This window comes from Sorex fumeus, unplaced genomic scaffold (genome assembly GCF_029834395.1).
Source record: "Sorex fumeus unplaced genomic scaffold, SorFum_2.1 ptg000063l, whole genome shotgun sequence".
Taxonomy (NCBI): domain Eukaryota; kingdom Metazoa; phylum Chordata; class Mammalia; order Eulipotyphla; family Soricidae; genus Sorex; species Sorex fumeus.
The window spans coordinates 79,649,445-79,672,233 of NW_026606120.1; the positions used below are offsets into that span (position 1 = coordinate 79,649,445).

Here is a 22,789-nt window from a genome sequence, read left to right on the forward strand (position 1 = left end):
TTCTAGGAATTAGTTGTGTTATCAGTTTAATTGTTATTTGCAGCACCTTGGTGATGTTTACCTTGCTCACAGTATTGCTGTAGAGCATTCGTTGTATTATAGCGGTCTGCTTTGGAGTCTCGTCTCAAATGTCTGGTTGCCATTCTTCGTAGCAGGTACACCAAATCTGGAGAAGGTCTAGAGTGATGAATATAGTTCCAGGGACTTGTAGAATAGATTTCACTTGAAAATGGCTAAAATTGTTACAAGATTTCATCATGCTGCTAAATTGAAGGTGGGAATGATTGAAAAAGGAGCTAGCATTTGGGGCATCATCTAGATTGCTGATTCAAAGATTATAGTGTGTCCAATGGAGTACTATGTAGCTCTTAGAAAAGATGACGCCATGACATTTACATACAGGTGGTACAATATGGAAAGTATCATGCTAAGCGAAATGAGTCAGAAAGAGAGGGATAGACATAGAAAGATTGCATTCATCTGGGGAACATAAAGCAACAAAGCATGAGACTAACACCCAGGAATGGCTGAGATCAACACCAGGAGGATTACTCCATAGTTTAGAGGCCAGCCGGGTATTCTAGGGGAAAGGGCAGCTCAGATAGTAGAGAAGGGAGCACCAAATAAAGGGTGTTTGGAGGATCCTCCCAGGAGGGGAAATGCATGTTGAAAGTAGACTATGGACTGAACATGTTTGCCACTCAATGCCTCTTTTGCAGACCACAACACTCAAAAGGAGAGAGAGAACAAAAGGGAATGCCCTGCCACAGAGGCAGGGTGGGGGGGGGGTGGGGTGGATATTATCCATGGTGGTGGAAAATGGGCACTGGTGGAGGGATGGGTATTTGATCATTGTATGACTGAAACCCAAGCACAAAGATTTGTAAATCTACAACTGTACCTCATGGTGCTTCACTAATAAAAAAAAATAAATAAATAAAAATTAAAAAAAAAGATTTTAGTATGTCAAGCAGTTAATGTCAGCTTTCGGTATGTTTTTATATGTAGGAATTCTTTCTCTAGAGGTGATGGGTAGGCCATGCCAAGGGTAGGCCTGAGGCTCACGCCGGGCCTGTCTCGCACACTTGGGGTCCTCTCCCAGGCCCCTGTCTTTATGTACCAGGTCTGGAAGCCTTCCTGTTTTCAGTGGTATGCTGTATGAGAGCTGGTTTTCTTAATACCTGTGTTTTTATTGACTAATAGTTTGTAGAATTTTATTATAGAAAATTAAGTATTAAAAATGTTTTTTTTAAAGTTAAATATTTTATTAGGAAATATGTTTGTGGTAACTAGTTAGGTACTTGCAGATTATTTATCTTTTTGTTAATGCATTTCATGTACTATTCCCTTTAGGAGGTTTTGCTTGTTTTTCACTAGTTGTATGGTTTCCTTATATTTTCTCTGAACGTCCTTGTTTTTAAAAACCTTGGTTTAGGTGAGTAGATATGACCTGCAGGGTAGTAATGACTCACTTAACACTAAAATGTTTTGGGGTGGGCTGGGGGTAGGAGTAAGACTTAAGTCCAGAGCCATAGAGCAGATAGGCACTTGCCTTGCACATTGCCAGCTGGGGTTTGATGCCTAGAATCCATATGTTCCTCTGAGCTTACCAGGAGTGATCCCTGAGCACAGAGTCAGGAGTAAGACTGGAGCACGACTGGGTGTGACCCAAGAACCAAAAAAGAAAAAAAAAGAAAACCTAGAATAATTGAGAGAAATCTCTTTATTGTTTAGTATCCTATAAATCTGGTTTCTTTCTAGATATAATTTGAGGAGATTTTAGTTCAAGTACAAAGGGAAAAGGTACTTTTACCCTCATAAGAGATTAATTTTTTTTTTTGTGTGTGTTTTTTTTTTTATTTATTTATTGAATCACTGTGGGAAAGGTTACAAAGCTTTCAGGTTTATGTCTCAGTCATGCAAATATCAAACACATTTCCCTTTACCAATACTTATTTTTTACCATGAAGAACCCCAATAAAACCCCACCCCCCACCCCTCCCCGTCCCTGTGAGGCAGATGAATTCTAGTTAACACTCTATCTGCTTTGATTAGATTCATTGTTTCAATAAAAGATTCACCACTATTATTTAGAGTTTACCCCCCCCAAATCAGACATGCTGAAAAAGCATTGTGAAGTGATTTGCTTTCTACAGCTGGGTTCAAGAATTAAATGTTGGTTTTGGATTTCTGCTATTTTACCTATTGACCCTGGAAGTATTTCTACTGAAAGTCAGATAGTTAAGAAATTGGTTTCTGTGTTCTGGAGTCGTGGCCGTGCTGGAGAGCCGCTCGCGGGGGGCAACCGGTGGCCTTGGTAGGGCGTGAAGGGCGGAGCGAAACGCCCCCCTTCCCATGAGGTTTTAGTCGCCCCCACACTCCCGGCTCATACCTGCTGTCCACAAGGCTCCCATGTGGCCGCCATCTTTCTTTCCAGAGAGGAGAGGGCGAATGGGGCAACACCCTTTCCCCTCCGGCAGACTTGATGGGCTGGATCAACGCATAGTCCGTTCACTTTTCTGCTCCAAGCTGCTGGGTTCTGCATTAAGTCCTTGTGCTTCTGGGGCCATGGCCGTGCTGGAGAGCCGCTCGCGGGGGGCGACTGGTGACCTCGGTAGGGCGTGAAGGACGGACCGGAACGCCCCCCGACCCATGAGGTTTTAGTCGCCCCCACTCCCCCGGCTCATACCTGCTGTCCACAAGGCTCCCATGTGGCCGCCATCTTTCTTTCTAGAGGGAGGAGGGCAGAAGGGAGCAACACCCTTTCCCCTCTGGGCAGAAATGATTCCCTGGATTAACGCATAGTCCTTTCACTTTTCTGCTCCAAGCTGCTGGGTTCTGCATTAGGTCATTGTGCTTCTGGGGCTGTGGCCGTGCTGGAGAGCCGCTCGTGGGGGCAACTGGTGGCCTCGGTAGGGCGTGAAGGGCGGACCGAAACGCCCCCCTTCCCATGAGGTTTTAGTCGCCCCCACACTCCCGGCTCATACCTGCTGTCCACAAGGCTCCCATGTGGCCGCCATCTTTCTTTCCAGAGAGGAGAGGGCGAATGGGGCAACACCCTTTCCCCTCCGGCAGACTTGATGGCCTGGATCAATGCATAGTCCGTTCACTTTTCTGCTCCAAGCTGCTGGGTTCTGCATTAAGTCCTTGTGCTTCTGGGGCCGTGACTGTGCTGGAGAGCTGCTCGTGGGGGGCAACTGGTGACCTCGGTAGGGCGTGAAGGACGGACCGGAACGCCCCCCTTCCCATGAGGTTTTAGTCGCCCCCACACCCCCGGCTCATACCTGCTGTCCACAAGGCTCCCATGTGGCCGCCATCTTTCTTTCCAGAGGGAGGAGGGCGGAAGGGAGCAACACCCTTTCCCCTCTGGGCAGAAATGATTGCCTGGATTAACGCATAGTCCTTTCACTTTTCTGCTCCAAGCTGCTGGGTTCTGCATTAAGCCCTTGTGCTTCTGGGGCTGTGGCCGTGCTGGAGAGCCGCTCGTGGGGGGCAACTGGTGACCTCGGTAGGGCGTGAAGGACGGACCAGAACACCCCCCTTCCCATGAGGTTTTAGTCGCCCCCACACCCCCGGCTCATACCTGCTGTCCACAAGGCTCCCATGCGGCCGCCATCCTTCTTTCCAGAGAAGAGAGGGCGAATGGGGCAACACCCTTTCCCCTCTGGGCAGAAATGATGGCCTGGGTTAACTCATCGTCCGTTCACTTTTCTGCTCTAAGCTGCTGGGTTCTGCATTAAGTCCTTGTGTTTCTGGGGGTGTGGTCGTGCTCCAAACTTAACTCTGATTTTCAGGGAGAAAGATTGGGTCGTTTACTTCTCATCGATCACTTTGTATATAGAGAGATGTTGCGCAGCCGCATAAGCGGCCGCGCGGTTTTGAGAAAAAGTCCTCGTTCCCGCATACTCGAGCTGTGTTTGTAGAGGCTTCTGGTCACCGGGGTTCCATCTGGGGGAGGCGGGATGTGGCACCTACTCCATCTGGAACTTGCCGGTGCTCTCGGCTCTTTTTGGAACCTGTTTTTTCTTTTTTTTTTTCCTCCGGGATCCCGCACCCTCCATGTGTTCCTTCTCTTATCGAGATTAATTTTTTTTTAACTGTTAAAAACTGAATCATAAAATTAAGTCACAATAGAGATTTGATGTTAGTCCTTCTAGCCCTTTTTCCTATTTGGCTCTTTCAAATTAAAATCAAATCTCTACTTCATTTTAAAAGTGTTTTTTTTCCTGTAGTCTATTAATCATGCAGATGGCAGATACCTGTGTTTTATCTGTAGCCATATTAGTTTCATTTTTACTTACATCCTCTGTGCAATATATTATTTGTAGGCAACAGGAAAGGATAAATTCACAAAGGGAAGAGATAGAAAGACAACGGAAAATGTTAGCAAAACGGAAACCTCCTGCCATGGGACAGGCGCCTCCAGCAACCAATGAGCAGAAGCAGCGAAAAAGCAAGACCAACGGAGCTGAAAACGAAACGTATGTTCTTTATCAACATGAACTCTGCGCGAACACAGCACTCTCCCAAAATAGAAGTGTCTGGTTGAACGTCTCTGGAAAAAACTGTGTGATGGCCAGTGTAAATCTAAGTTATCTCTTTTCGGTTATGCTAATGAATTTGCCCGACTCTTAACTATTATCTCATTTTCATAGTGCTGCTCTTGTTTTGGGCAGGTTTTTTGTTTTGTTTTGTTTTTTTGCTTTTTGGGTCATACCTGGCGATGCACAGGGGTTACTCCTGGCTCTGCACTCAGAAGTTACTCCTGGCGGTGCTCAGGGGACCATATGGGATGCTGGGAATCAAGCCGGGTCGGCCGCGTGCAAGGCAAACGCCCTTCCCGCTGTGCTATCTCTCCAGCCCCATGTTTCGGGCAGTTTTGAGTGAGGTGGGAAGGTATGTTACTTGACTTGATGTGATGATCTTTAACCATTCTTAATAACAGATGTCATGTCTTCATTGTGTTCAAATTACATAATTACAGTGTGTAGCTTCAGGGATGGCCTTATGGGGATAGCCTGGCTGTTCTTTCGGATTGAAGAATGCACAGCTAAAGGATGCTCTTTTTTTTTTAATTTTTTTATAATTTTGTTTATTGAATCACCGTGAGAGCAGTTACAAAGCTTTTGGGTCTAAGTCTTGATCATACAATAAAACACCCATCCCTTCACCAGTGCCCATTCTCCACCACCCAAAACCCCAGTATACCCCCATCCAACACCCTCCCCCTACCTGTGCGGCAGATGACCTCCACATTACTCTCTCTCTACTTTGATCACATTCAATATTTTGACACCAGACCCACCATTGTTATTTGGGATTTTACCCCAACACTCAGATCTACCGAAAAGACAACAGTAGACAATTTATTTTCTATTGCTGGTTATGAATAACATACGATGTCGCACAGCTGCAGTAGTGGCTGCGTGATTTTGAAATTCTGAAATTTTAACAATTGAATCTGGAGGGATTTCTGCCAAAACCTGCTGGGTTCCGAGATTTGTTCCTGAGTCTCTGGGATCATGGCCGTTAAGCAGCTTGATCAGGAGCCAGCCCGTTCATGGGCGGTGACTCAAGGTCTTGTTGGGACAGGGAGGAAAGGGCCGGCTCCACCCCTATCCCATGAGGCCCCGCGTGTCTTGTCACTGCGGGCCCAAACCTGACTGACCAATAGTCTCTGGAGGATGACAGCCACTGGGCCGCCAGAGGGAACAGGCCAAGGCACAAAATCTATTCCCACCTGGGGTTGGCCCAGCACCAGTAACCTACTGCGGGGTCCGGACGCATTTCTGCCTAAAGCTGCTGGGTTTCGAGATTTGTTTCTGAGTCTCTGGGATCATTGCCGTTTAGCAGCTTGATCAGGAGCCAGAGAGGCAGTTCGTGGGTGGTGACTCGGGGTCTTGTTGGGACGGGGAGGAAAGGGCCGACTCCACCCCCATCCCGTGAGGTCTCACGTGTCTCGTCACTGCGGGCCCAAACCTGATTGTCCAGTGGCCTCTCGAGGATGACGGCCACCGAGCCGCCTAGGGGGAGCAGGTGTAAGGACAGCACCCTTTCCCCCTGGGGTGGCCTGGTGACAGTAACCTACTGCGGAGTTTGGATGCATTTCTGCCAAAAGCCGTTGGGTTTCAAGATTTGTTTCTGATTCTCTGAGATCATGGCCGTTAAGCAGCTTGATCAGGAGCCAGAGAGGCCATTCGTGGGTGGCGACTCGGGGTCTCATTGGGACGGAGAGGAAAGGGCCGCTCCGTACCCATCCTGTGAGGCCCCACGTGTCTTGTCACTGCAGGCCCAAACCTGACTCTGGCCTCTGGAGGATGATGACCACCGGGCTGCCAGGGGGAACAGGCTAAGGCATGAAACATATTCCCACCTGAGGTGGCCCAGCGCCTAACCTATTGCAGAGACCGGGCGAATTTCTTCCAAAAGCCATTGGGTTTCGAGATTTGTTTCTGAGTCTCTGGGATCATGTCCGTTAGGCAGTCTGATCAGGAACCAGAGAGGCCATGCCTCCAATTACATAGCTGAGCCGGAGGTAGGTTGTGGGTGTGTCTCCCACGTACCTAACTTTTGGCCATTTACTTTCTTGGTAAACTTTGCCCCAAGTTTTTGGGGTCTCGCCAAAGGCACAGCAGCAATTTGGGGGTATCTGGAAGTCTTAAAGACGCCACCAGACTGCTGATGCACTTGCCTCACAGGTACAGATTGACCTGCTGGATGCTCTTTACTGGTCTAGAAAGCTTTTAGTGAAGAGTCACAAACTAACAACAGCTATTTCAGGAGCAGGATATTTTTTTCAGTGTCAAGTTATGACATCATCAGTATTTTTTTCCTGTTCTGGGAACCAGAGGAAAAATACTAATACCTTAAGCAATTATCGTTGCTGTAGCCACAAATAAGAGAGTAATTTGTGTATAGCCACAAATAAAGATTTGTGTTTTTAACTCAGTTCACTAAAACACAACCCATAATTCTCAAGTGGATTGCACCATCATTACTTGTATTATTACCATCATTAAAAAGTCCATGACATTTTGGAAACTGACCTTTCTTCATTCTAATGAGAAAGATGACTTACCAGTCCTCACTGCATAGATTTTGTATACTTTTTTTTTTTAGATTTTTATCAGTGAAACACCATGAGGTACAGTTGTAGACTTAAACATTTTTGTGCTTGGGTTTCAGTTATAAGATTTTGTATACATTGAGAGGGCTCTTCCCTTAATTTTTTTAGTAAGACTGTTCAGTGTTTATATGCTTGATCCTGTTCTGGTTGCTGGGATACAGAGACAACGGGCATGCCCCTCAGCTTTAGGCACACACATTTTATCTACTTATGAGTGAATCAGTCCACATTTGCACAGTGATTAAATTGGGAGAACATCTTTATTCCTGTAATTCCAAATATGTAAAGACTACATTCTCCATAAAATTTAAAAAAATTTTCCTTTTTAAAATGTCCAGATAGGAGCCCAAGTTTGAAAGATTCTGAAGACAGACGTGTTTACTAACCTCAGGAGTGTTTTCTTTTGTTATTCTTACATTTTGTCAACATGGTACTACATTAAACCATTGGCTTAAGAATGCACAGGTTGTTTCCTTGCCATTGAACGGTAATTTTGATTCACTCCAGACTAACAGTGTGTCAGTAAGCAGTTGCCATCTGGAGTCCAAGCTGGAAGGCCTTTGATCCACTTTTTAATTAGAGTCTCTCTGACTTGGCTCATTCCTTTGACCAGAAGCCAAAAACAGCCTGGAGTTTTGGAATGAGTTGCATTATCCATTCCTGTCTTCAGCCTGCTTAAGGCAGAGAGAATTCTTAGGAATGATTTTTCATTTCTCCCGCTTTAGCAGTTTGCAATGGAGTAATGAAGTAAGCACCTGTGAACAGAGAGGTATAAAAGCCTGAGTGGGTGTATTTCTTCTTTTATTATTCTTTTTATTTTCTTTGAGGAGACCTTAAGGGCCCTTTATAGCCCTTTCTGGTTGATCTGGTTGATAGGATAGCTGTTTCTTCTTTCTCCTGCTATTTAGAATATATCTAAGCAGTGACATCTAAAACTTTGAAGTATATGTGTGTGCTTCTAGAATGTGAAGAGGGTGAAGATGGAGGAGTAAGCTATCACTTCTTACATGCTCATTCTTGAGATATGAGGATGCCATTGGGGTAGGTAGACTGTGACGTGAGTGGTCACCCATCAAGTCAGCCCCCTGTCAGTTGTGTATAAATTAGCATTTGATAACTGATACACTCTTTTCACATCTTCTTTTTTAGTCAGCAGCTTTGTTAGAATAGGTGTCCTTCTTGCTACTTTTTCAGGAAACTGAGACTTGAGAGATCAAGTTGCTTGACTAAGGCCATGTGGCCAGAGGCCCATGTTATCCATCGAACTCCAGTTCTCACAATCCGAGTCCTGACTCTTTCCAGTCTTTTTGCTCCTTATTGTTATAGTCTCAAAAATCACCAAATTCGTGGGTTTAATATTTTGTCCCTTAAAAAATTTAGATGTACACATTTTGTCTATCTCTCCAATGGACTTCCTTTTGAATTAAGTTTTGGAGATAAAGTTTGTTTTATAAAAAAAACAATGTAAACATGTAACTCATTAATTTTTCTCTCAAAAAAAAAACAAAGCAAAATAGACTTCTTACTTTGAAGTCCTTCTGTCACATCACATTTGATAAAGTACATATATTTTCTCTTATCAAAAAATTGCATGATAACCTATAACCTATCTTTTGGTCATTTTTAACTGAGCGTGAATGAACTGTATATAGCATGCTTTGGTGTTTCTCTTTAGATAGGCTCTGGAAGATTTACTGAAACTTTTGCTGTTTTTTTTTTTTCCAGGTTAACATTAGCAGAATACCATGAACAAGAAGAAATCTTCAAACTCAGATTAGGTCACCTTAAAAAGGTGAATATAGTAAAATAACTTGTGTGGAGCATTGCTGTTCGGAGTTTATCCTTGTTGTGGGGGCCACTTGGTCCTCTGGGCCAATTGTCTGTTCCCAGTGCTCACGGAAATCCCGAGAGCTCTGCCTACCAGCCCTGCCATTAGAGGGGGCACTCAGCTCTCTCTGTCTTCAGCTCGGCTCCAGAAGTCACTTTCCACCACTGCATCCCAGTGGATGGTTCTTTGTAACTCAAAAGATTTACAAATAGTTAACCTTGCTGCATAAATTAAACATGCAGTAAGATGGGGGTGTGTGTGAAATTGTACCATTTTTAAATGACATAATAGTTCTTGTTTAGTGCCTATATTGTCTGAGGTTTTGTGCCACTCATGTGCCATTGCAAGGTGCCCCCTGAGGTGTTCTGCTGGAGGTGGCGCGTCTGTAGGATTCCGCAGACCGTAGGTTGTGGCTGATCTCTGTAAGATGAGGTTGGTCAGTAAGCATTTTGAATAAGTTGCTATTGCTGTTTTCCCCCTGCTGAGTTCTCAGATCTCATTATATCATTGGAATTTAAGGCACTAAATGTAATTTACACTTACAGAACAGAACCACCATAATCAGAGATATACTTTTATTTATTTATTTTTTTAAAAAGATCAGATTCTGCATGGATATATATAAAATATTTCTGGAAAGTTACTAAGAAACTTAACCTGGTTTAAGGGAGTGGGCGGAGGCAGAGGACTTTGGCTTCTGCATTCCTGTGTATGGTTTGAATTTTATTCATTTTTCTTGGACTTGGGATTTTATGATGATTAAAATTCAACTCCTAAAAGAAGTCTTTCAGGGGGCTGGGACATGCTCCGAGTTAGAGAACATGGCCCAGGGTAGAGTGGGAGGGGGGGAGTGGCAGAGCCTAGGGGCCGCTTGGGGAGATGGGGCACTGTGAGTTGGCTTGGAAAACTCATGGGCCACAGGAAATAACTTTTTTTTTTAAAGAAGAGAGTTATCCCCAACCCCAACCCCAACTCCAACCACACAGCTACACTTCAGAGTAAAGTGTCAGCTTTAAGTGGGGCAGAATTGTGAATTCTGAACACTTTTTTTTTTGTTGTTGTTTTAGTGCTGAACATCCTCCTTTAACTTTCCACAAGAGGAATGTGTGCTATTGTTTTTGAAGTGAGATTCTGGAAGGATTAAATTCCCTGTCTTCTGAGTTGTTTTTTTCTTTTTCTTTTTTCTTTAGGAGGAAGCGGAGATTCAGGCAGAGCTGGAAAGGCTAGAAAGGGTTAGAAATCTCCATATCAGGGAACTGAAAAGAATACATAACGAAGATAATTCACAGTAAGCAAACTGGGGTGTGTTGGGGCTGGTGGTTACTGGCAGATTCTGACCTGAAGTGTGTAGAGTGGTGATGGTGCTAAATAGAAATTTGGCAAATTTGACGCTCCGGCAGGGTAAAATACCATTTTGTGAAAAAAAAAATTGCGATTTGTTTTTAGTTTGCATATGTATAAATACACTAGATTTATATTTTAAATGCTTGTACATGACAGCATTTTTCATGAGCATAGGCCACTAAAACAAAGATTTTATAGTTCGTAAATGGTTGGGAGAATCTCTCAGACCTACCTACTGAAGCTTAATTACGGAAATCATGTGAAATTATGTGTATTTGAATATTATTGAAATGACACATAGTTTCAGATTGATTTCCGGGGCTCATTTTGAATATTGAGATCTTTAAGAGACACCCTCTCCTCCCCCTCTTTCCCCCAGAAAATGCTAGTTTCTTTTAGGCTCCATGGTGTATAATACTGTAAATGGTAGGGTTTCCTTCACCACACCCAGAGCCACAGTGAAGGAAAACTTTCTTGAATTCAGCACATTTACAGATAAATTGTCTGCCTTTGTTTGTAAGTCATTTAAGGGATGAAAATTGGGGGAAACAGGTTGCAATTGGAAATGGTTCTATCCATAATCTGTTCCTTCCCACATTTTTCTGAGTCCAGATTTCTGAGGGCTCGGGCAGGATGGAGCTAGAGTGAATGCCAGGCAATAGCGTGACTAGTGCTCAGCCCTCTTAGTGTTGGCCACAGTGATTTGTGCCAGAATCTTTCATTTCTTTTTCTTAGAAAACAACATATGGGGGCTGGAGCAATATTACAGTGGGCAGGGCACTTGCCTTGCCTGCGACTGACCTGGGTTCCATCTCCGGCATCCCATATGGTCCCTCAGCACCACCAGGAGTGATTCCTGAGCACAGAGCCAGGAGTAACCCCTGAGCATCTTTGGGTGTAGCCAGAAAAACAAAAAATAAGAAAACAACATACCAGGTAGAACCCTTGTGTGGAAACAGTTGATCATGGAAACTTCCTGGTCTGGTTGTGATTGGTTTTTGAAGACTTTCTGTTTTAAAGAAAGTGTGTGGTTCTTGAAAGAACCTGATAGTACAGTCTGAGTCTACCCGCTTCCTGGGGGCCGAGCAGAAGAGGCCGCTTCTCTGACTGGCGTGCTGAGACACGCCGTGAGTACCGTGTAATTCCTCAGCCTCTGAGTGTGTGCCTTACTGTGTGCTCAGAAATAGCCATGTTGGAGTTGATTGCCAGCAGCCTGAGCTATAATTATGTGCTTAGTATGTTAGATAATCTGGAAGTTTTGCAAATATGGAAGAGTTTGTAGTCCTTTACTTTAGGATGTTACGTATTCCTGTTTCCACAGATTTAAAGATCATCCAACGCTAAATGACAGATATTTGTTGTTACATCTTTTGGGTAGAGGAGGTTTCAGTGAAGTTTACAAGGTCAGTATGAAGAATTGAGTACAAAGATTGAAGGTTAAATTATTATTATCAGCTTGGAGAAGAACATTTAGAATAATGATAATTGCAGGTTGATATCTATTGGTTGAAATGAAAAAACTTTAAGAAACTTGTACCTTTGGGAGAAATGTTCCCAGTTAACATCAGAGAATAAGGATAGAATAATTTGCCCTACTTTCAAATTTGAAAAATAAAAATGAAGATTAAAAATGAAAACTCAGGCGATTGGGGATATAGCTCAGTGGTAAAGCACATGTATGAGGCCCTGGGATTGATCCAGAAAGAACCCAGGGAAAAGGAGAGCAGTGTTCCTATCTGGAATGTAGAGTGATACTGGATTTCATTCCCATTTCGTACTTTCCAGCTTGCCACATTGTCTCTCTCCCTCTCTCTCTTCCCCTCCTCTTTCCCTTTCTTTTCCCCTTCTCTCTCTGACACCCCAACTCTTCTCCCTCTCTCTTCGTCCCCCCCTCTTAAAGTTATTTGCAAACCTGTATTTTGTTTATAAAGTGACCTTTTAAGTCAGAATATATAGTCTAGTCACGCTGCACCCTGTGTGCACACCTGGAGTTTCTTGCTTATGGGTTTTCAGGGGGCAGCAAAGTACAGAGCATGAACACCCCCGCTCAAGTTTTACTAGATGAGGAATTTCCACCTGTGGTCTGTTTATCAGCCTCAGCCCCCTTAAATTTTTCTAGATGTTTCTGGCGCCAGCCTTCTAACTGCAGAATTGGTTAACGAAGTGGTTTTCATTGCATGAATCGTTGGGGCTTCTGTTTTCTAAAATGTTACACCTATATGAATTTATGTATGAGAAATCTTTTAAACTATTAGAGGTTTTTTTGGTTTGTTTTTTGGGTCTCTTTTTTTCTTTCTTTTTTATTTATTTTTTGCCACTCCTGGCTTTGTACTCAGGAATTACTCCTGGCAGTGCTTGGGGGACCACATGGGATGCTGGGGATCGAACCCAGGTCAGCCACATGCAAGGCAAATGCCCTATCATCTTTATTATCACCCTGGCCCCCTGAAATTACTGGTTTTTATTTTAGATAACAAACAGCTCTGCTGTGTCTCCCACCATTTTCTTTGGCTTCCCAAGCAGCTGGTGCTCAGAAGGTCTAGGGCCTCACCAGTGATTCATTGCCCACTGCTGTAGTGCTTCATGGCCAGAGTAAGGTCAGGTGCTGCTTGGGCCTGAGTGCCATGGGTGCTGGGTGGGCTGGGGCCCAGGGCTGCAACCCTCAAAGCTCAGGGGACCACATGGTGCTGGAATTGAACGTGGATCTGGTGGTGCCAGCCATGTGTACTAAGCACCTCCCTATCTCCTGGCTTTTTTTTTTTTTAAAGTGAAATAAGATCGTTTTTATTGAGTGGAGTTTAAGAATTTTCCTAGAAGGACTTGAGAGGAGTGGGTGGGAACCTTGGTGGAGGAAAGAAGACATTATGGTGGATTCATAGTGTATCTGAAACCTGGCTATGAATAGCTTTGTAAACCATGGGGCTTTAATAACAATTTTTTAAAAAATAACAAACCTTAAGTAGAAAAAAGAAAGATGTGAGGGGAGAAAAGAGGAACATGGACTTATCCAGAGTGGAAAAAAGCAGAGAGAGGTAAATGTTCCAGGGACATGTGGGTCTGAATGAGCAAGCTAACACACAAGCAAAGAGAGGCAGAGAAATGCATGTTCACCAGAGAACACGGGCTTGAGAAAACAAGCTGTAGTTTCTTTTCCTCTTTCCTCTTCACTGAGATATAAACATAAACTTAGTCATTTTACTCATTTTTAAGTGTTCCATGGCATTAAGTGTGTATTCGAAGTGTTCATGTGACTGTCCCCACTGTTCATTTCCGGAACTGTGGTGCCATTTTAATTGTCCTGCTGATTTGGCTTTCTAGTATCTTACCCATATTTTTCTGTGTTGATGGTGGAACTGGCCATAGTCCTCTCCCTGTGTAGGCAGCGTTGTCTAGCTTTGCTGTCACGGTTAGGAGTTTCCTGCTCCCTCTGAAATGCTTTACGTGACACAGGCTGTGGCTCCTGGAAAGTTCCTTTCAGCCAATTCAGAAAATGGTCTCGGTAGGTGTCATTGCCATCTTTGGTTGTCCTGGTGGATTCTGCACTGCTTTGTGGTGTGGGGGCTCGATCTCAGACTCACGCATGGTGGCTGCACTATGCCTGGAGGCCTCCCTGCACCCGCCTGTCCTCTGGAGGAAGGCGTTGGCCCAGCCTTCCAGGCCCTGATGGTTGAGCCATCATGCCCCTCTCCTCTTTCTGAAGAGGAAAGGTGGACCCCACCTAGCAATGATCTGGGGTTACTCCTGGCTCAGCACTCAGGAATCACTCCTGATGAGCTGGGATGTTGGGGATCAAACCCAGATTGGCAGCGTGCAAGGCAAGCACCCTACCCACTGTACTATCTCTCCAACCTTGAAGTCAGTTTTGGTTGTTTATTTTTTTCCACCAAGTCTTTTTACCTTGACCAAAGAATATTAGTCATCCCTTAGTCATTTTTGTATTTTTTGACTAATAGACCAGAGATAAGTTTTATGTTTCCCTCTTATGAATCAACTATTTTTTTGCAGGGAGGAGGTGTGGTGTGGGCCATACCTGGCAATGTTCAGGGCATATTCCTGGCTCTGCACTCAGGAATTACTTCTGACGGTGCTTGGGGGACCATATGGGATGCTGGGAATCGAACCTGGGTTGGCTGCATGCAGGGCAAACGCCCTACCCGCTCCAGTCCCATGAATCAAATTTTAATTAAAATTTTTTAAGTTTATTTTTTTTATCTTTTATTTTTGGGCGAGACCCAGCAGTACTGTCGGAAGGGGACACTCCCCGCAGTACTCAGGTACCATGTGGTGCTGGGGATGGAGTCTGGGGTCCTGGGCGCCTGGGTTCCTCTAGCCCACTGAGCATCTGTCTGAGCACTGAACTTTAACTTTTTTTTTTTAATTAACCATTTACTATTTTATTTTGAAAAATATGTGTTAAGTATTACAGGATTTTAACCGGGCACTAGTTGCAGTAATACAAACACAATTTCCTTAATAGCGAGATTAATATGACTTCAATCAGCTTCTTCACAGTGAATCCAAAGAATAAAATCCTAAACCTATTTAGACTTAAAAAACAAACACGCCACAACCTAATTAGACTTTACAAGATGATATTTTTGCCTTTATACATTCCAAACTCCCTCCATGTCAGTTTTCAGATTCTAATCTGGTCCTATACTATGAAACAGGGGAACTTGATCATAGGCCAGTTTTCTAATTCTTGCTGTTGATTTATTTTTCTTCATCTTGCTCTCTAATTCTATATATGCCAGAATCTTTAATTGATTTATAATCAATTTCCAAGATGAAAGGGGAATCTCTTATTGTTTGCCTGAAATCTTGGCTTGTGCTCATCTTATTAAGTAAAAAATAGGCTCCACAAATACCCCAGGTCTGCCACCAACACTGCTCTCACGGTCTTCTCTGCCGTTGGTTCCATGGAGCAGGACATCCTGGTGGTGGACCTGGATGCTTACTTTAACTTTCTGATGTAATAAATCAGATCTCCTTTGTGATTCGTTTCTGCTTAATTAGCTTCTATCTTGCTTTGTTTTATTTGTTCTTCAGTCTTGTGTTTAGTTTCTTAGATTTTGTGTGTGTGTGTGTATTACCATCTTAACCATGTCCAGTTTGTAAGTGCATTGTTTAATTCTGTTAAGTTGACTCATGTTGTTATGAAACACGTGCAGAGCTTTTTCTGTTTTTTTTTGGTTTTTTTTCTTTGTTTTTGTGTTTTTGGGCCACATCCAGCAATACTCTGGGCTTTGTGCTCAGGGATCACTCCTGGCAGGATTTGGGTACCACACATGGTGTTGGAGATTGAGCCTGGGTCGGCTGTTTGCAAGACAAACACCTTCTCCACATACTGTCCGTGCAGCCTGCAGAACTTTCTCATCTTGCAAAACTGAAGGTTCTTCACTTAGGAGGAGTCATACAGTGGTTGACTTATATCAGTTAACCAGTGCTTCTTAAAGTTTATTCACCTTGAAGAATGTCATAGGCTCTCCTTCCTTTATTAAGGCTTAGTATACCTCTGCATGCATGTACATCATTTTTGTTGTCCATTTCTCTGTCAAAAAAGAAAAGGATCCAAATAAAGAGAAGATACTGTTAAAAAAAAGAGTGCTGTTTGGCAGTGACTGCTGGCCACGGACTCCTATTCTGTGGGTGGTGGATGCTTGGTTTTACTATCTAATGCCCTTGGTGCCAGCATGTCTGGAGACTTCCAAATGATCTGTTCACAGATTTCAAGATGGTCGCAATTCTGAAACAAGAACGTGATATGTTGTTCTCCACTGCTGTTTATATTTATTAATGTACTATGACTTAAGAGTGTGCTAGTCTGCTAAATATAGAAGCTTTAAGTTAGTTGCCTGTAATTCCCATTAGCTTTTATCCACAATTATGATCTATTCCTTTTCATTGTAGGCATTTGATCTAACAGAACAAAGATACGTAGCTGTGAAAATTCACCAGTTAAATAAAAACTGGAGAGATGAGAAAAAGGAGAATTACCACAAGTAAGTGATACTGTTGTATCTGATTTTTCAAAATTTGGTAATAGCTATAATTTGAGCACTGTTCTGTTTTACGTTCATTGTTACTTCATTTCATCCTCACAGCCGTGCTAGGGAAGAGACTTTATTCTCTTACCGAAGAGGGAGCATTTGAGTAGTGGTTAAGAAATGGCTGCCTGTGTTGAAACATCAACTTTCCATCCCAGGCCTCTGAGTCTAACCAGCTCCCCTCCTGCGGTGGCTAAGCTTAGTCACATAAACAAGTCAAGTCTCCACAGTAGGGGGACGGGTGCTGGAATACTGTGGGCCTAAAACTCAAATATCTGGAACTTTGCGAATCACAGTTCTTAAAATGTTAAGAAACCGAACACTGAAGCCAAGTGTCAGAAACTGTTATCTGTTATCTGTCATCGTTACCCACAGTGCTGGCTTAGGGAACTTGGGGGTGGGGGGCTTTTCTGCTGCCTCAGTAGTTTTATTATGCAGGAGACAGTGTGGCATCTGATGTGCCTCCTCGTTGGTACTTATTTGCCTGTACCATCTCTTTAGTAGCGCCATGCCCACCCTCTCTCCCCCCGCCTTCATCCTTCGTAGTTTACCACCTCAGTGACTGTCTGCACTGTCCCATTACTTGTGCTTGTTTCTCACAAGGAGGCCACCGTGGCCTTCCTCTGTGCCTGGGGTGGGGTTGGAGGTCACCTCGGCAGGAATCGTGCTTACAGGTGCAGTTGTGAGTTTCTGCCTTCCACTAATGTCAGGTTTTCCTGTCTCTGGCCCCCCGCCCTCCAGCGCTAGAGTGTTGGAGTTTGGGCCCTGTAGCTTTGCATGCCCCAGAGTGTTTGCTGTTAGGTCCCCCCGGACTTGGTATTGTTTCCTTGTTGTAGGCACTCATACTGAGCTAGACTAGCCCAGTCCCGACAGGAGGAGATGGCTTTTATGGTAAAGCCCCCAAACTTCTTTATATAAAAGCAGTTTTGTCTTATATAAGAACTCATATTTTGAGGGCTAAAAGCAGTGAACGTTGATGTTATCTTTTCATTCACTTCTATAACTAATGGGAAAAATGAAACATTTTTATATCTTTGTTGTTGATCTTTGTGACTGACTACTTCATATATCGTGGATATATAATGTGTTGAGTGCAGTTTTTTTCTCCCATTCAGTTGGGTGTTTTTGCCTTTTAGCCCATATTTCTTTTACTATGTAGAAACTCTTTTTGATTTTGGACCACACCTAGTGTTTGGCTCTCTACTAAGGAATTACTGCTGGCAGTGTTCAGGGGACTATATGAGATGTTGGGGATCAAATCCAGGTCGACTTTGTGCAAGGCAAGCACCCTACCTCGATCTGGAGGCTTGTGTTTGGGTTCTTGATTCTAACCTTGGGTTTGGAGATTCAGTCCATATTCTAGGACCATGCTATTTTGGTCTTTATAATATAGTTTCAAGTTAGGTAATAAAGTAACTCCCAGTATTTTATTTTTCGATATGACTTTGGCTGTTTGGGGTATTTCATGGTTATGTACAAAGTTTATCATTTACCATTCTAAATCCTTGAAGAATTTAAATGAAGATTGCATTGAATTTACATAATAATTTCAGAAGCACCACCATTTTGACAATGTGGATTCTTCTAATCCATGAACATGGGATATTTTTCCATTTCCTAAGGTCTTCTGTCTCTTCTTTTTCTTTTGTTTTTGTTTCTGCTTTGTTTTGTTTGCTTTTTATTTCTTGTTTTGGGGCCATACCCAGCTCAGGTCTTTATTCCTGGCTCTGTGCTGAGGGATCACTCCTGGCAGGACTCAGGGCAAACTGTATGTGGTTCTAGGGATTGAACCTGGGTCATCTGCCTGCAAGACAAGTTCTCTCGCCACATATTATCATTTTGTAGCACTGTGGCATTGTCCCCCTGTTGTTCATCAATTTGCTCAAGCAGGCATCAGTAATGTCTCACAACAAATTGTGAGACTTGTTATTACTGTTTTTGGCATATTGAATACAGTCAGGGGTAGCTTGCCAGGCTTTGTTGTGTAGATGAGATACTCTCAGCAGCCAGGCTTTGTTGTGCAGACTAGATAACTCTCCCTGGCAAGGCCTTACTTACCTGCTGTGCCATTGCTCCAGCACTTGTATTTCTTTCTTTTGTTTTTGTTTTTGTTTTTGGGCTACACCCAGGGGTGGTCAGTGTTTACTCCTGACTCTGCTCTCAGGGATCACTCCTGGCAGTGCTCTGAGGGATTAAACCCAGGTTGTCTGTGTGCAAGGTGCGCACCCTGTCTACTGTTCTATTTCTCTAAATCCTCTCTTCCCTTTTGTTTGGTAGAGGGGTGGCCCACCCGGTAATGCCTAGGGGTTACTCCTGGCTCTGCACTCAGGAATTATGCTGGCAGTGCTGGGGACCATGTGGGATATTGAGGATCAAACACGGGTAAGCCACATGAAAGGCAAATGCTCTGCCTGTTGTACTATCGCTCTGGTCCTCTCTCTCTTTATTAAATGACTTTGTTTTCATGGTATAGATCTTTCACCTCTTCAGTTAAGGTGATTCCTATGTACTTGTTATTTTTGGACACTATTTTGAATGGAGCAGTCTCTGATCTCTTTCTCTTCTAGTTCATTATTTGTGTATAGGAGTGTGATGGACTTTTGTGTTGATTTTGTAGCTGACCACTTGACTAAATTGGTTTATTGTTAATAGGCGCTTTTTAGTGGACTCTTTAGGTCTTCTATGTATATTATTCAGTCAGTCACAAATACAGATAATTAGACTTCTTTTCCAATTTGAATCCCTTTGATTTATTTTTTTCTTGCCTGATTGCTGTTGCTGGGACTTATAATACTATATTTAATAAAAGTAGAAACAGTGGACTTGCCTTGTGTCTGATCTCAGAGGGCATGCGTTCAGTTTTTCACCACTGAGAATGATACTGACTTTTAGATGGATTTTATTTTCCGATGTATCCAACTTCTTTTTTTCCCCCCTCCCTTTTTGGGTCACACCCAGAGATACTCAGGGTTTACTCTTGGCCCTGCTCAGGGGATTATATGGGATTCCGGGATTGAACCCGGTCTGCTGCATGCAAGGTAAATGCCCTACCTGCTGTACTATTGCTCTGGCCCCATCCAACTACTTTTGATGGGAGAGTTTAGTCCCTCAACAATCAGAGGAATTAATTTTTTGTTTGTTTTTGAGCCACTCCCAACAATGTTCAGAGCCTACTTTTGGTTCTGCACTCAGGGATCACTCCTAGCAGGCTCAGAGGATCAAATGGGGTGCCAGGGACCAAACTTGGGTCAGTTGTGTGCAAAGCGAACTCCCTACCTACTGTACCATTGCTCCAGCCCCCCAGAAAGATTTTGATATAAAAAACCGAGTCACCATTTTTCTGTGTGGGGATTGGTTTCCTTTGCAGTTGGCCACTGCTCTTCATACATGGCCTTTGCGTAATTCTTGCAAGGTTGGTTTATTTATAGCAGATGTCCCCAACTTTCATTTCTCTCAGAAAGATTTTATCCCTCCTTCAAATCTAAAATGATACCCTTGCGGGGTAGTTGACTCTAGGTTGAAAGCTTTTTTCATTTAGTGCTTTGAATATTCATTAGTACTTTATTTAGCATTTTCCCATTTTTCTCCCTTGCTTATGTGATTCAATATGGGAGATTGTTGTTATTTCCCTTGTATTTGAGGTTTTTGTTTCTCTCGTGGTGCTGTAAGTAGTCTGTCTCTGACTCTCGCCATTTTGATTAGTGTGTCTTGGTGTTTTGTTCACATCTATTTTGTTCGGCACTTTTTGGGTTTCTTTGGGCCCCTTGAATCTGCAGAAGCCTCCCTCCAGAGTCTAGAGAGAGAAGTTCTACCTCAGAACTTGTCTTCCACCAGTTTCTGTTTGTTTTATTTTGGGGGCCACACCCAGCAAAGCTCAGGGGTTGTTGTTCATGGCTCTTCACTCAGGAATCACTCTTGGTGGTGCTTGACAGGCCATATGGGATGACAGGGATTGAACCACGGTCAGCTGCATGGAAGGCAAACTTCCTCCCCACTGTATTGTCCTCCACTCCAGCTCCTCTTCCACTGATTCTTCTTCTTCCCCTTTCTCTTTTGGTAAGGGTCTTAGCTGACCACAGTGTCTTGCTGACGTGGTCTTTCACACCTTCAGTTTCATTTGTATGGATTCGTTCATGATCACTCTTCTTTGAGTTGATTTCGTTTCTCTTCCAGTGCTTGCTTACTTTCCATTGCCTCATTTGTGTGGATGTGAGTGTGGACTTGAGGTCCTCCTCAACTGCACTGGAGAATTTTGATGAACTCAAGGCTTGCCTGGACTGTGACTGCAGGTGCAGCCCAGGGCCTGTTCGCATTGTTCTGAGAGTCTGTGAGCGCTGGCAGTGGAGCCTTAGACCCGATTATCTGAGTACTGGCCTGATTTGTTGTTTTACACTGACAGATGACTGTTAGTGTATTCTATTTCCATCACTACTTAATGGTACTGCAGTGGGACAGGCAAGTGTGACTCCACCTCCGTTTGTTGCGGGGCTTTTATTGGGGATATTTTGAGTTCTGTCCCCGGCATCCCACCAGGTTCCCTGAGCATCGCCAGGAGTATTTCCTGAGTGTAACCCCTGATCATCACTGGGTGTGACTGAATTCCCACCCTGCATTTTCCCACTGGCCTTAGCATGAGGTTCAGTGGTGTACAGCAGTCTCAGGAAATGGGGGACTGGGTGTCGGCAGGGCCACTGGGGCTGGGGTGGAGAGGGAGGGGCTCACCTTAAAGACAGCCGCATCCTGAAGCGGGACCCCGCTGCTCTGGACGGGAGGGTGGGGGTAATGAGTCACTCACGGCTCTAGCCACTGAGAGGGGAGCCCCAGATTGTTTGGATTTGAAACCCCCTTTTCATTGCTCTTCTTTGGTTTGCAGAATTACCGAATTTCGGGAGTGTCCTTTTCTTCTTTTGGCGTGAGAGCTTTCTGTGTATATGTTGGACAAGGCCAAGTTTAGAAATCATCAATTTTTTGGTTTTATTTTACCATATTATAGAAAGTTTTTCTTATATGACACTTGTACCTGAATGCCCCAAACTGGTGCTAGATTTTTTGTTTTGGGGTGGCACCCAGTGATGCTTAGGGGCTGCACTCAGGAATTACTCCTCGTGGTACTGACGGAACCATATGGGATGCTGGGGATTAAACCCATGTCAACTGTGTGCAAGAGAAGCGCCTTCCCCGCTTCTTCTCCAGCGCCTTCTCCAGCCCCATAAATTCTGCTAGATAATTTGATATAGTTGTTACTTGCTGCCCTCTTTGTAAGTAGGCGTTTGACTATTTTTAAAATTAACTATATTGTATAAACTTGCTCTATTATTTTTGCTCTATTATTTTTAAATTTATTGTATGAATATCATATAGTACATTTTGTTTCTAACCTTATTAAGTGATTTTCAGCTAAAAAAGTACTTTATAAAACATATCAATACAAATATTAAACTATTGTTTTTTTAAAAAACAGGGTTCCATGATTTCAATATTTCTTCTATAAAAATAAAACTGATAGCTCTTAAAATTTTTTTTTGTAAGGAAAGGAATCAAGCACATCTAAATCCAGGGCTCCAGATGTCCTAGAGAGTATTCCTCATGTGGTTGTGGCTCTGGATTCATCCCTGCCACCACAAAAGCTAGGAAGCACAAAACACTTACAATTATCTTTTGTAACCCATAATCCTCTTTTACAAGGAGTTTGTGTGCTCAAATTGACCCCCTTGTTGTAACCCTTGATATAACGGTAGATATATTGGTAGATGTGACTTACATTCAAGGAGAAAAGTGTCTGATATCTAAATATCTGCTGTGTAACAGAGGTGAAATGGTCATAAAGTGATCGTAAGAGAATAAAAGATTACTACAGCTATTAGTTCAAAAATTTGTGAGCACATTCTATTTTCTCAACAGCTTGACATATAGTAGTCAAGAAAGTAGGATGAGGAAAGGTAAGACAACCAGTTAGATGAAAAGGAATAGAATGAAATGTGGAAACAGTGAAGAAAAAAAAAGACTATTTAGGAGTATACTCGAAGAGTTCTAAAAGGCCACATAACAAAATGTTTTTCTTTTCAATGTTGTTTTGTAGGCACGCATGTAGGGAATACCGGATTCATAAGGAACTGGATCATCCCAGAATAGTTAAGCTGTATGATTACTTTTCACTGGACACTGACTCGTGAGTATTGTTGTGCCATTTTTTTTCTTGCAATATGTTGAACCCTCATGGAAAAGTCTCATTTGGGTCCAGGAAATACTTTTGAGGAAATACTTCATAACTAAATCAAAGCAAATAGATTCAGTTGTGGACAAAAATGACATAAGAATTAAGATTTGGACTAATAATACTTTTTGGGCCATAACATATGTACAGCCATGCCATACAAATGTTGACAGCTTGGAGAGAGGGTTTGCCCATTTCTGTTGCGTAAATGCTCCTTGCACTTGCAGTCT

The 22,789-nt window shown here is 43.2% G+C and overlaps 1 protein-coding gene across 8 annotated transcripts in view; it reads left to right on the forward strand.

Moving 5' to 3' along the window:
* The window catches only part of TLK2 (tousled like kinase 2), a 109,124-nt gene that overhangs the window by 70,224 nt on the left and 16,111 nt on the right, over positions 1–22,789 (forward strand). For all 8 annotated transcript variants that reach the window (XM_056127244.1, XM_056127249.1, XM_056127243.1 and 5 more), the window contains 6 exons: positions 4,329–4,481; positions 8,852–8,918; positions 10,145–10,242; positions 11,620–11,701; positions 16,209–16,300; positions 22,425–22,514. In XM_056127244.1, coding sequence (XP_055983219.1) covers positions 4,329–4,481; positions 8,852–8,918; positions 10,145–10,242; positions 11,620–11,701; positions 16,209–16,300; positions 22,425–22,514 — 582 coding nt within the window. The remainder of the gene's footprint in view (positions 1–4,328; positions 4,482–8,851; positions 8,919–10,144; positions 10,243–11,619; positions 11,702–16,208; positions 16,301–22,424; positions 22,515–22,789) is intronic.